This window comes from Scardinius erythrophthalmus (genome assembly GCF_964197995.2).
Source record: "Scardinius erythrophthalmus genome assembly, chromosome: 3".
NCBI classification, from domain to species: Eukaryota; Metazoa; Chordata; class Actinopteri; order Cypriniformes; family Leuciscidae; genus Scardinius; species Scardinius erythrophthalmus.
Window position 1 is genome coordinate 16,643,989 of NC_138223.1, and position 15,145 is coordinate 16,659,133.

The 15,145-nt window shown below is 38.2% G+C and overlaps 1 protein-coding gene across 2 annotated transcripts; it reads right to left on the bottom strand.

The window, feature by feature from the left end:
- Nucleotides 1–8,093: 8,093 nt before the first annotated feature.
- Nucleotides 8,094–12,933, bottom strand: LOC308688020 (glycine receptor subunit beta-like). 2 transcript variants are annotated; one of them, XM_081360842.1, is made up of 3 exons: nucleotides 12,787–12,933; nucleotides 10,688–10,840; nucleotides 8,094–8,818 (listed from the first exon to the last, which is right to left on the bottom strand). In XM_081360842.1, the coding sequence occupies exons 2-3, from the start codon at nucleotides 10,835–10,837 to the stop codon at nucleotides 8,522–8,524; spliced, it is 447 nt and encodes a 148-aa protein (XP_081216968.1). In that variant the 5' UTR covers nucleotides 10,838–10,840; nucleotides 12,787–12,933; the 3' UTR covers nucleotides 8,094–8,521. The 2 variants fall into 2 exon arrangements, with proteins under 2 accessions (XP_081216968.1, XP_081216967.1); XM_081360841.1 differs by having other exon boundaries at nucleotides 10,682–10,840.
- Between the last annotated feature and the right edge of the window lie 2,212 nt (nucleotides 12,934–15,145).

Consider the following 15,145-nt stretch of genomic DNA (forward strand, 5'->3'; position numbering starts at 1 on the left):
TGAGCAAATCTCCATTGTGCTTGTGAGCCTTTTTGTATGTATAAGGAACATTCTAACAAAAAGGAACTGATTTATAAAATAACGATGACACATCAAGATGAAAAAAGTGTAAATATCTTTAAAAATACAGCACAGTTCTAATTAACAAACTCTGAACCCGTGATCAATTATATTTAACGAGTTAGTTCACCCAAAATTGAAAATTCTGTCATTATTTACTCATGTCGTTCCAAACCCGTAAGACCTTTGTTCATCTTCGGATCACAAATTAAGATATTTTTGATGAAATCCGAGAGCCCCCCACCCCCCACAGACGGCAATGTTATTACCACTTTCAAGGCCCAGAGAGGTAATAAAGACATTGTTAAAATAGTCCATGTGACTACTAGTGGTGCAACGGATCATCATTGATCCGTGATCCGTTCGGATCAATATCTTCGGTTCGGCACACACGTGATCCGCGGATTAATTTATGAAAAAAAAAAGAAAAAAAGTTGTGCGCATGTTCAGTCAGTCCACACACAGCGTGGTCATGGCGAGCGGAGGAACGAGGAGCTTGAACGCCCCGCGTCATTTAAATCCTCTGTATGGGAGCATTTTGGCTTCCCTGGAACACGCGTCGCTTCAAACGCTCGCTTTATCATTATACGCGCGCGGCGCGTCCTATTCGCTTTGGACGCGCGAAAGGATTCTGTTCAAGCATCGAACTAGACGCGAATTTGACGCTCTATTCGCGTATGGTGTGGACGCAGCAAAATGAACAGGCTGCGATGTATGCTGGAATGTGTGTGTCAGAGAGAGAGAGAGAGAGAGAGGCACGGGCGCGATCGAACACACACATGCTGTTTAAAAGCAAAAATTATCTCATCTTTTGGACATTCATCATATTGCATTGGTTTTCATTTCTTGTCCTCAAACAGTATATTTTGTTTATTTTGAAGTTACACATTCTACATTGATTAAAAAAGAAAATCAAATGTTTTTAATGGTAGTATCATTTTATACAGAAATAAATGATTTATAATTCAGATGAGAATAACGTTAAAGTTAATTAAAATTTTAAGGAAACAAATATATTGATCTGAAATATAGCAAATTAATTTTAAATTCATTCAGGTACAATTACCAAACATATCTCAAGGTCTTTTGAATAAAGGGTGACAGTCTTTCATTATCAACTGTTGTTGTGGACTATATAAGGGAGAAGTATTTGTTCTCCATTTGAGTGAGATGTTTTTATGTGGCTAATTGAGCAAAGTGCTTCCATATATTGTATTATTAGTAGTATTAGTTCAAGAATAAAATAAAAATATCGGATTGATATCGGTATCGGCAAATAGCCAAAGCTGCGTCATCGGTATCGTATCGGAATTGAAAAAGTGGTATCGGGACATCCGTGGAAACACATCAAGCATGGCCACGCATTTGAAGCGACATCACCCCGGTGTTTCGCTGACAGGAGTGAAAACGAAGGCTGCTCAACATTGCACAATCAGACCGGGCTAAAACCATCACAAACGCTATCAGTGTGTTTATAGTCACGCTTCATGGAATGAACCCGTCGCGCTCCCACTGTTGATTTTATATATTTTAATTTAACAAAACTTGTGTTTATTTGTCTTGTCTTTTTTTTTTTCTGATCCGAAAAATGATCCGATCCGTGACTCTGATCCGAGAAACAATCCGAACCGTGAGTTTTTTTATCCGTTGCACCCCTTGTGACTAGCCTACTGTAGTTAAACCGTAGCCTAATGTTATGAAAAACCAAAATAACGACTTTATTCAACAATTTCTTCTCTTCTGTGTCAGATCTCTAACGCTCTGTTCTCACATGCATGTGATGCTGATGCAGGAGCCGGTCAATACTGAGTCGGCGTTCAGACTTAGAACCCAGAAGCACTGCACTGTGTTTACAATGTGAACAGTGTCAGAGACTGACAGGGAAGAGAATAAGTTGTTGAATAAAATCATTATTTTTGTGTGTTTTTGCGCACAAAAAGTATTCTCGTCGCTTCATAACATTAAGGTTGAACCACTGTAGTCACATGGACTATTTTAACAATGTCTTTAGGCTATACGTTTCTGGGCTTTGGTAATAATGTTGCAGTCTTTTTTTGGGTATATCATCAGCATTAAACAGCATATAAATCAAAAATGCCTAATGTAACTGAATGAAATGTCGACCCAGGATGAGGTCTGTGAAAGCTTTGGGGGTGTTGATGGACTCGATCTACTCCATCTACGTTTTGATCATCGTTCTGAAATTTATCCAGATGTAGTCTTTGACAAAAATGCGATTTTCTCAGTTTGCTCACAAAAAAATATTTTTTTTATGTAACACCCACATAAAGTGTTGATAAAAGACTTTTGACTTTTGCATGTTTAGATATTCATGCAAAAATATTCTGGGGGCCATGAACATTTTGTTAAAATTATCAAAAATGCTGGCATGGCTGGCAATTAAAAAAAAACAAATGCTGGCGAGGACAGTTAACATATCACAAGGATGTGCATAGACTAGAGTTTAAGCCAAACAGTATCAGAACACATCTAATTATAAATTGACTTCAACAAAACATCAAACAAAACAAGATTAGGTTTAGATATTGAAGAAGTCTTTAGGTGCCTTCATGAATTGTGTTGTTTTAACAGCAATTGTCCAATACTGCCATATAGCTATTCAAAATCTGCTTGCAGCACAGTAGTTCCCAGCACAACCAGCAGAGAGCATTGAAGTGCTGTGGAAGCCTGATCCAACAAATGCTGAATCTTCTAGTACAGGGGTGTCCAATCTTGCCCAATTTCCTCCAGAGTTTAGCTCCAACCTGTCCCAACACATTTGCCTGGAAGTTTCTAAGACTGTGTCCGAAATCGCTCCTATTCCCTTATATAGTCCATTTGTCGTGGTGTCCGAAACCATATCGGACATTATCAAGTACACTCATTCAATCTCATAACGCACCTTAAATCAGTGGTGTCCAATCCTGCTCCTTACGTCCTAATTGTCTACCTAATTCTTATGTCCATCGTATGCACACTTCAGAATCTTTCTGGAAGAAGTAGGTCATACAGGTTCTTTTTACCTACTCTTTTATGAATACTGTGAATTGTACATACTTCTTTTGTCACATACTGTTTTTCGCCTACTGGACAAATGCAGACACTTTCAGGCAGGTGTGTTGAAGCAGTTTGGGGTTAAACTCTCCAGGACGGCGGCCCTCTAGGAGCAGGATTTGGACACCCCTGCTACATATTCCAAACTTCTAATTCTTTTAAGACACCATTATTTTAAGCCCTCATTTAAAAAAGTGTACTTTACTTCAAGTTCATTCTATTTAGTATACCTATGTAAAGTTCAAGTATTCTTTACTTAGATCAATGTAGTAGTATACTTGTAAGTGTACTATTTCAGTACTTCTTGGGACTAAATTGGGCCACTTTTTAGTATAGCACGTAAAACTGTGGAAAAAAGTATTTAATTGGCTACTCAATCAAAGGAATAAACACAATTACAGGCCAAGTATACTTAGAATATTTAATTATACTTTTTAAAAAGTGGATAAGATTGAATTTTCTGTCAGTAAAGTCAAGTATATACTTTTAAGAATATTTGAGAAGTAATAAAGAGTAGACTGGAATTATACTATCAGCACACTTGAATAAACTTATTTTTTTGTAATGGTATAGGCATATAGGCTGCAATGTGCATGACTTATACATAGCCTACTATGAGTTCTATGAGAAATATAATGTCAAAGTTCATTTTATTATATAATAGATGAATACAATAATATGCAAATTCTGTAGAGGTTAGATCATTTTAAATGTGCATGGTGCATGTATGGGTTTGACTAGCTTTCTCACACCATTCCAATGCATTAAGTGTTAAACATTTGCGAGACTAAGGAATATTCTAAGAGTATGCAGCCAGATAAAGCAGCAGATTTGCTGAGGCAGTGATTTCCTTAGATGAATCAAATCATTTTGCAGACATTTTTGCATCAGTCATACAGATTCAGCCAATTGTATGATTAACTGTGATACTCAGTTTCCCTACTTTCCCCATGTCTGCATGGATATGTAGGACTGGGCTTCATTATTACAAATGTCTTCATTTAGGAACAACACATCTACATCTGAGTAGGTCAGCCAGCAGCCATATTACCCTGTAGCCCAAGACTGGTTGCCCACTGAAGCTAAGCAGGGTTGAGCCTGGTCAGTACCTGGATGGGAGACCTCCGAGGAAAACTAGGTTGCTGCTGGAAGAGGTGTTAGTGAGCAGTGGGTGCTCACTCCGTGGTCTGTGTGGGTCCTAACGCCCCAGTATAGAGGCGGGGATACTGTCAAAAAGCACCGTCCTTCGGATGAGACATAAAACCGAGGTCCTGACTCTCTGTGGTCATAAAAAATCCCAGGATGTTCTTCGAAAGAGTAGGGGTTTAACCCCGGCATCCTGGCCAAATTTGCCCAGTGGCCTCCTAATCATCCCCATATACACTGATTGGCTTCATCACTCTGTCTCCTCTCCTCCAATAAGCTGGTGTGTGTTGGGTGTTCTGCCGCACTATGGTTGCCGTCGCATCATCCAGGTGGATGCTGCACATTGGTGGTGGTTGAGGAGATTCCCCCTTCTATGTAAAGCACTTTGAGTGCCTAGAAAAGTGCTATATAAATGCAATGAATTATTATTTTTATTTATTATTTAGGTCTGGATGTACACTTTTGCAAATTATATCAATCGATAATTTATTTGTCCTCAGAGACGAATGGATGCGTAGAAAACACAAACACAACAACACCATACATACTAACAATCAAAACAATCACAGACAAAAAAACAAAACAAAGACAAGATCATACAACAAATGCAAGAGCGTCAATGGCTGATTTCTTATGTAGCCGGTCTGAGTATTTCACAATCTGCTCAGTTACTGGGATTTTCACGCACAACCATTTCTAGGGTTTACAAAGAATGGTGTGAAAGGGGAAAAACATCCAGTATGCTGCAGTCCTGTGGGCGAAAATGCCTTCTTGATGCTAGAGGTCAGAGGAGAATGGGCCGACTGATTCAAGCTGATAGAAGAGCAACTTTGACTGAAATAACCACTCGTTACAACCGAGGTATGCAGCAAAGCATTTGTGAAGCCACAACACGCACAACCTTGAGGCGGATGGGCTACAACAGCAGAAGACCCCACCGGGTACCACTCATCTCCACTACAAATAGGAAAAAGAGGCTACAATTTACACGAGCTCACCAAAATTGGACAGTTGAAGACTGGAAAAATGTTGCCTGGTCTGATGAGTCTCGATTTCTGTTGAGACATTCAGATGGTAGAGTCAGAATTTGGCGTAAACAGAATGAGAACATGGATCCATCATGCCTTGTTACCACTGTGCAGGCTGGTGGTGGTGGTGTAATGGTGTGGGGGATGTTTTCTTGGCACACTTTAGGCCCCTTAGTGCCAATTGGGCATCGTTTAAATGCCACGGCCTACCTGAGCATTGTTTCTGACCATGTCCATCCCTTTATGACCACCATGTACCCATCCTCTGATGGCTACTTCCAGCAGGATAATGCAGCATGTCACAAAGCTTGAATCATTTCAAATTGGTTTCTTGAACATGACAATGAGTTCACTGTACTAAAATGGCCCCCACAGTCATCAGATCTCAACCCAATAGAGCATCTTTGGGATGTGGTGGAACGGGAGCTTCGTGCCCTGGATGTGCATCCCACAAATCTCCATCAACTGCAAGATGCTATCCTATCAATATGGGCCAACATTTCTAAAGAATGCTTTCAGCACCTTGTTGAATCAATGCCACGTAGAATTAAGGCAGTTCTGAAGGCGAAAGGGGGTCAAACACAGTATTAGTATGGTGTTCCTAATAATCCTTTAGGTGAGTGTATATGAACACAACTATTCCAATAGCTGGCCTTTCTGCACGTTGGGAGTCTATACCTGCGGGCAGAAGGAAGGGAGATAAAATACTGATAAAGTGGATGGTCTGGATCTTTTAAAATTTTATGTGCCTTCCTGAAATGAAATGACACAGGCCAATAAATTAGGAGTAGGAATAACAATATTTTTTTCTAGCTTAATTAGTTATCTTTAAGAGTGTGTTCTTATTGGTAGCTGTTTTGAAAGAAACAAATGGCACCATACTTAAGAACTGGCTCGATAATACTTTGATACAGAAGAAGACTAGGCTGAACAGACAGATGTTTTAGTTTATGGATAACTGTAAGTCTCTGTTGACAGCACTTGTAAATACCTAGAGTGTTGAGCTGTTTATCCAATGTAATGTCAAGATATCTGGAATGCTCCGCCCTTTCAACCATCTCTCTGTTAATGATAATACTGGAAGGATGGATTGTTTCTTAGTTCCTAAGTCTTTGAAATATTATCATCACACCATGCACTAAAATATGCTATGGAGTGTTGATAGTCCAAAAAAAGAATCAAATTAAGTTCTTATTAAGCAGTGCAAGAATGGCTGTATCATCTGCATATTTAAAGTAATGAGTAGTGGCAAGTAGACTCTGACAGTCATTTGTATAGAGAATATAAAGAAATGGGCTAGGTACACACCCCTGAGGGGCACCAGTGTTGAGAACAATGGTGGACGATAATGCATTGTCCACCTTTCCCACTTGTGGTCTATTAGAAAGGAAGGAATAAATCCATTGTATTAGAGGATGGAACTTGCAGACACTGTAGTTCCTTGATTACCTGGTGACACTGAATTGAATTAAAGGCGGAGCTACAGTAAAGTCAATGAAAAGAAGTCTGGCATAATTTCCAGGGATATCTAGGTGTTGAAGTAGACAGTGCAAGAGACAAGCCACTGCATCCTCATTTTCTCAAAGCATTTCATTATGATAGAGATTAATGATACAGGCCTGTGGTAATTTAACTCTGATGGATGAGTTTTTGTGGGGGACAGGAATAACAACTGATGTTTTCTATATGACCGGTATTATTGAAGTGCAGATTGATCGAAGGAAAAGAAAATGAAGAATGGGGGTTAATATGAAGTCAAAGAACTCAACATATGTATTTATCACAACCAAAAGTGTTGCATAATGCACATATGCATTAATTAGTAGGTCTGTATTACACACACACACACACACACACACACACACACACACACACACACACACACACACACACACACACACAAAAACAGAAAATAATGTAGAGATTTTCGTGCATAGAGATTTATAGGTTAATAGTTTAACTAATAGCAATACATAATCTTGAAAAATAATGGTGAAATTAATGTTATTGTAATGAAGTCCACTGAAGGCAAGTTTGCAGAACATGTGCAGTTTATTCTCATAAACGTAGACAAAATATACAATAAACAAAGACTTTGACATGAACTAAACTTGAACAGAAACACAAACTTTTTACACGATTACATTAACAAAGCCAGACAAGAGAACAATGAAACATGAAGTAAAATAAAACATGAAACCAAATCAAAAACAACATGACAGTTATAGAGTAATACTGAATGTAATACATCAGTCCACTGATGAAGCCCAGTCGTACAAACACAAAAATAATGTATTCTTTAACTAGTATTCATCTAGATATCTCCTAAAGGAAATACCAGCGCTTGCTAGGCAGTAATACGGTACAGTTTTAAGTACTCTAGTCTTTCTGCATAAAATAAAATGCTGCAGAGCCGTTGTCATGACAGTGATCATGTGTCTTGTTTTCAGGCGGCTGCACACAAGATTCAGCACTAGTGCAGTGTAAAGGCAGCTACAAATGGCTAAATGCAAGACAGGAGTAATTCATTCAGAATGCAAATAGATGTACGAAAGAGGACAACCAGTTGTAATTCAGTATGGAAATATTACAACATGATTGCACTTTTATGTACAGAGCATTTTTATTAAAGCACATATATTAGATTTTGACTGAAATGATCTTCAAAAAAGTTCGAATGTATGTTGTTTGAATGAGTCTGTACATTAAGCTGCTAAATTAACATGAGAAGTTTAAAACAAATCCCCGAACAGAATGTCAATGATGCAAACATATGATTATCCAAAATAATATAGACAAGAGAATGCGGTTGATAAAGGATCTTTATTGTATGGCTCAATAACAGCAGTTTAATCCCTTTTCATCACAGACTTATATGCAATAAGCCCATTTTGAAAACCACATGCTGTCTTTGTCCAGATCTTATTCAGTCCTTTATTCCATAAGCACATTCTTGCCTGAGTTTATAAACAACCGATATTTATTGAAGTGTTGGCATGGGACACTATCTAGCAGCCTGGGCCAAACATGGCCGAACACACACTGTCTGTACAGTCATGCTGCTCGTATTAAAGACACACATCTCAAAAAGCGACTTACAAGGAGAAATACAAATAAGCAGGACTATTTAACAGACATCAAAGTATGTAAAGGATGAACGTTTCGACACTTTGTTCATGCTTAATCATCGCCCTCATCAACATAAATGCACACGCACACACACTTTGTCATGGTTACAGGTAGACAGACCAGTAAATAACATTGAAGAAGAGGAAAGTGAAAGGGAACAGAGCGCGTGCGTAGAGATCAACCCGTTTAGCAGCGGATGGAATGACGGGTTTCGGAGGTGAAGGCTTCTTGTTGTTCTTGTTCTGTGATTTGCCGGAGGCATCTGTGACCTCTATGGGCTTGCCGTAACAGTCGAAGTTTGAGAGTTCGAAATCTCGCGGGAGAGAACCGACAATACTGAAATCATTTGAGCGCAGATCTGATTTAGAAGTGCACACCTTCTTACTGCGGTTTTCCACAACCTACAAAAGCGTGAAACACACAAAAGACATTTAGAAATGTAGACATCCATCTATCTATGTATCCATCCATCTGTCTGTCCATCCATCCACTTATCCATCTATCTATCAGTCCTTCCATCTGTCTACCTATCCAACCATCCATCTATCTATCCATCCATCCATCCATCCATCCATCCATCCATCCATCCATCCATTCATCCATCCATCTATTTATCCATCAGTCCATCTGTCTACCTATCCATCCATCCATATCTATCCATCCGTCCGTCCATCTGTCTACCCATCCATCCATCCATCCGTCCGTCCATCTGTCTACCCATCCATCCATCCATCCATCCATCCATCCATCCATCCATATCCATCCATCCATCCGTCCATCCATCCATCCATCCATCCATCCATCCATCCATCTATCTATCTATCTATCTATCTATCTATCTATCTATCTATCTATCTATCTATCTATCTATCTATCTATCTGTCTATCTGTCCATCTGTCTACCTATCCATCCATCCATATCTATCCATCCGTCCGTCAGTCTGTCTACCCATCCATCCATCCATCCATCCATATCCATCCATCCATCCATCCATCCATCCATCCATCCATCCATCCATCCATCCATCCATCCATCCATCCATCCATCCATCCATCCATCTATCTATCTATCTATCTATCTATCTATCTATCTATCTATCTATCTATCTATCTATCTATCTATCTATCTATCTATCCATCTGTCTACCTATCCATCCATACATCCATACATATATCTATCTGTCTGTCAATCTGTCTACTCATCCATCCATCTATTTATCTGTCCATCCAACCATCCATCTATCTGTCTACCCATCCATCCATTCATCTATCCATCCATCCATATATCTATCTGTCCATCCATCTGTCCATCCATCTGTCTATCCATCTGTCTATCCATTCATCCATCCATCCATCCATCCATCCATCCATCCATCCATCTATCTATCTATCTATCTATCTATCTATCTATCTATCTATCTATCTATCTATCTATCTATCTATCTATCTATCTATCTATCTATCTATCTATCTATCTATCTATCTATCTGTCTACCTACCCATCCATCCATCCATCCATCCATATATCTATCTGTCTGTCAATCTGTCTACTCATCCATCCATCTATTTATCTGTCCATCCAACCATCCATCTATCTATCTGTCTACCCATCCATCCATTCATCTATCCATCTATCCATCCATATATCTATCTGTCCATCCATCTGTCCATCCATCCATCCATCCATCTATCTATCTGGGTTACTGTGTTAATCTGACAAAGTATAGAGCAAAGGAAGTCAAAACCAACAAGTGTATTGTCAATTCGGTCAGTTAAATGCAAAATGAAAACCGTATGATTGGAACACTATTTTATTCATAAAATGACAAGTTTCTCATGAACTTCAATCTCCTGCCATTTCAGTCATCCTATCAAGACATTTCTCTTAAATATTGTTTTTAACATGACCTCTACCCCTCATTCATACACACACGCAAGTGCACACACACTTGTGAACCCCTGTGCTGCTCTGTCATAGCTTCAGGCCTCAGTGCTGTCGGGTCACATTACTCTCAGTCCCCCAGAATCCTCTGTTCTTCTCTGCACCCATGTCCCACTGAGCACGCCCAGAGCAGTAGACTCAATTACAGCCATTTCATCTCCCCATGTACCCATTAACACACACACATTCATCTTACATAAAGAGAAGACATACACACATCATACAGAGAGAGAACGCAGTCACACACTCATAAATGTATGTGAATACAAACATTAGAGCACACACACATGAGGCACACAAAGGAATACATGTGCATACTTACACTGACCTGTAGTGTGCTGACATGTACAGGTGTCCCACCAGTACCATTGGCACTGTTAGGTTTGGGTGGTATCTTGCTCTCTCTTTCTATTCTAGCTTTCTCTTTCTCAGCCATCTTTATTTTTTCTTCTGCAATGCCTCTGGGACTGTTCAACATCACCTAAGACATAGCACAAAAAAAACAAAAAAAAACCTCTTGGACACTTTAGGGCCACTTACACAGAATGTGTTTTTTCATTGTACTGCACTACTTTTCGATAGTTTTTTCTATGTAAACACGTCAGACCAATGTCTTTAACCTTGTGTCTTACGTCTTCCGCAGCGTCTCGCGCATGACACGCCATTCTAAAAAACACAGCACTCAATATTAAAATAAGTTCAACTTTTAAAAAACAACTCTAGACCTTGTGATTTTTTCATTCCACTGACCTGCGACTCACGTTTTTTAACCACAAGAATTAGTAGTGTCAATTGCCCCTAAGCCAAACTTTTTGTACTAATATGAAGTGACATTTGTTTTAGAGAAGTATATTTTTAATCAATACATTTCACGAAAACAATTCTGGACACTTTATGGCACTCAAACTTCATAAATAGTGTTCATATTAAAGGCACACTACGCAAGATTTGGATTTTGGAAGGATCAGGCCGTGAGTGTAGAGACGGCTCTGCATGAGTGGTATTTACGACAGTAACTTTAAATACAAGTACTCTCCAGCGACTCTAGGGGTCGCTGTTTGAGAAAAACGTAAACTGCATAGTGTGCCTTTAATAAGATAGACTAAACCAGTGTTACTCATTGCCCTTTATGCAATTAACCTGAAAGCTTTAAGTCCCCCTGTAGTCATAATTTTATCACTTAAAACTCATCTTTGATCACCAAAATGATTTTTCATTGAAAAAAAAAATGTCTTCATGCCTTAAAATAGCTTAAATGTAACTCTACACCCTTGCCTCATTTAAGCCCTGTCCACATGAACACGGGTATTTTTAAAACCGCAGCTTTTTCTATGCGGTTTGACCGTTTGTCTACACGATGGATTTGTCTGCCGGAAGTTAGTTATTTTAGTCGATAAAGTTTTAAATATGGATATTTTTCTTACATGAACGCATCGCTTCGCTTCGGAAGGCCTTTATTAACCCTCCAGAGCTGCGTGGAGCACTTTCATCATGGATGGATGCACTTTGATGGACTAAAAAAGCCATTCACTGCAATTATAAACCTTGGAAAAGACAGGACATTTTTTAATATAACTCCGATTGTATTCGTCTGAAAGAAGAATATCATATACACCAAGTGACTTGAGGGTGAGTAAATCATGGGCTTATTTTCATTTTTCGGTGAACTGTTCATTTAAAGCAAATTAAAAACACCACATAGACATATAAACAACATTAACAGCTTGATTTTCACCACAGGGGGACTTCTTGGTTAACTGGTATAAATGTTTAGTTTAAAATAATATTAGGGCCATTATGGTAGCAGTCTTCTAGCCTCCTCCTTTCTCTCTGTTCCATTGATTGCTCCTGTAGAACATTTTTAAAAATGAATATTACTGCTGTGTTGATTTTACCTGTTACAATTCATATTTATAATAAATATTTATTCACACACAAAAAATTCTGATAATATTTGTAATGCAGGAGGTTTTCTGTTATCACTCTAGGTCACTTCTCAAATTTCTTAATGTTAAGCACAAAACTAAGAATAAATTATTCAGTGATTGCAGAAAGTAAATTGCAGTATTTTCTGGCTCTGTGCTCCCGGAGCTGTTTTTTTTTTTAGGATTGAAGCACAATGTAACCACAGGAACTGTATATCTCTATCACGGTTCAGAAGGATTTCATTGCTTCTTAGTAAGGATTTTTCTTGCGGTTGCTGTTCTGTTTTCAGGCTTTGATTACTGATCTATTTTCTCCTCGAAAAGAGTGCATTTCCATGTCAGCCTTTTTTACTTTCCTATTTAGGGAACAGCTATACAAGACATTTTGGGTTCTGGGATGAAGTTTTAAGAGTCAAATTCAAACACACTGGGATATAAATCATGCTTATATCCGAAACATATGGCTAAAAGACTGGAGTAAGACAGCAGCAAGAGTTCTCACCTCCACCAGACGTTCTGCTCACATTACTCCTCTGCTTCATGACCTTCACTGGCTACCCGTGGCATCACGTATTCACTTTAAGGCAGGGGTGTCAAACTCAGTTCCTGGAGGACCACAGTCCTGCAGAGTTTAGCTCCAACCAGCTCCAAAAACACCTGCCAGGAAGTTTCTAATAATCCTGAAGACCTTGATTAGCTGGATCAGGTGTGTTTAATTAGGGTTGAAGCTAAACTCTGCATGGCTGTGGACCTCCAGGAACTGAGTTTGACACCCCTGCTTTAAGGTATTACTACTAACGTTTAAGGCATTAAATGGTCTTACACCTCCATATCTGTCTGATCCACTTTACTCTTACCGCCCTGCCCGGTCCCTTAGATCAGCTGAATTTGGTTTATTGTCCATCCCTCGTTTCCAGTTGTCTACTGTAGGTGGAAGGTCATTTAGTGTTAATGCTCCTAAATTATGGAATTCACTACCACTTACACTTCATAATATCTCATCTGTGGCTACATTCAAGACTCAGCTAAAAACATATCTATTTAACTTGCGGGTGTGTAAATGTATTGTAATGTACAATGTAAAGTGACCTTGAGCTACGGAAAGGCACTATTTAAATAAAACTTCTTCTTGGAGTGAGAAAACATCAGTATATTGCTACATAAGCAGAAAGCAATCGTTTAAAGTATCACTCCACCGTTTTTTGAAATAGGGCTTATTCACCTTCTTTCCTACATTTAGATAGGTGGGCAAATGCATTTTTGTCTCAGTGCATGCATTGTTTTAGTTTGACAGGGTCTGCGCTAGCTTAGCTTAGCATAATGAATGGAATCCTTTGTTGCCAGCTAGCATGTCCTGAGTAAGAGTGATAAAAAATAAAAAAAACCCCCACCTAATTACTTCTTGTGGCCTGCGTATTCACAACAAGGCAATTTCCTATGCAGATATTGACTTGGGACTATATTAGGGGGAAGCACAGGCGAAGCACTGCTACTTGGGCGCATAGATAGTAGTGCCCAAGTAGCAGTGCTTTGCCTGTGCTTCCCCCTAATTTAGTCCTTAATATATAAGTCAATATCTGCCTAGGAAATCGCCTAGTGTTAATCTGCATGACTATTTGTACTTGTTGTGAATACGCAGGCCACAAGAAGTAATTAGGTGGGTTTTTTATATCACTTTTACTCAGGACATGCTAGCTGGCAACAAAGGATTCCATTCATTATGCTAAGCTAAGCTAGCGCCGACCCTGTCAAACTAAAACAATGCATGCACTGAGACAAAAATGCATTTGCCCACCTATCTAAATGTAGGAAAGAAAGTGAATAAGCCCTATTTCAAAAAACGGTGGAGTGTTCCTTTAAGTGGCAAACTACTAATCAATATTAGCCTACAAGAACTATATAAAATATATAAACTATTATTATAAATAAATAAATGTTGAAAACATTGGTCTCTTCTATCATTATTACTGTTTTTAATTAAAAAAAAAATAAAACAGAAAAGGTCATTCCTTGCGTTGATTTGGACTTTGTGTCATGTCTTAGAACACTCCTTTTCTGTGGTAAATTCACTGTACTGTACAACCTCTTCTGGTTTACTGCTTTTAGTGATAGAGGTTTGCCTCAGCAGAAAGACTGGAAATCTCATACAAACAGATCCAACATAACAGATCTGTTGTGCAAATAACAACTTGCACATAAACAACACATACTGTTTTGAAAGGTGCTGTCCATGGTACTGAACATCATTAAACATAATATTCACTCATATTGCTGAATAAGGGATAAATACATACACAAACAAATACAGATATGAGATATAAATATAAAGGTATATATATATATATATATATATATATATATATATATATTGATATATATATGTCTGATGCCTGAAGTTGTACAAACTCATGTGAAATAAATATCAAATCATGCTCTGGATAAAAATTAAGAAACCATTCTTAAAATTAGCAGTTTTTCTGGATTTAAGATTTATGTGTTTGGGTAAAATAATTTTTTTGTTTTATTCTATAAACAAGTGACAACATTTCTTCCAAATTTCAAATACAAATATTGTCAATTAGACTACAGAAATTTTCTACATATTTATTAATGTATTAAACAATATTTATTAAATCTGTAAATTTGTGAAATTATGCAAACAGTATTAAAACAGCATTTTAATTATGTGTTTTTAGGGTACATATAATGCTACCTCTAAAATCTACCTTAGCAAGACAAAATAGTCTGTCATTTTACTATAAAATTCAGTGTCATTCTCACCACAGAACGTTATTAAAATACATAATTTAAACGAGGCTGAAATGAAAATCTAATGTGATGAAAATGTTCATGTTCAGGAA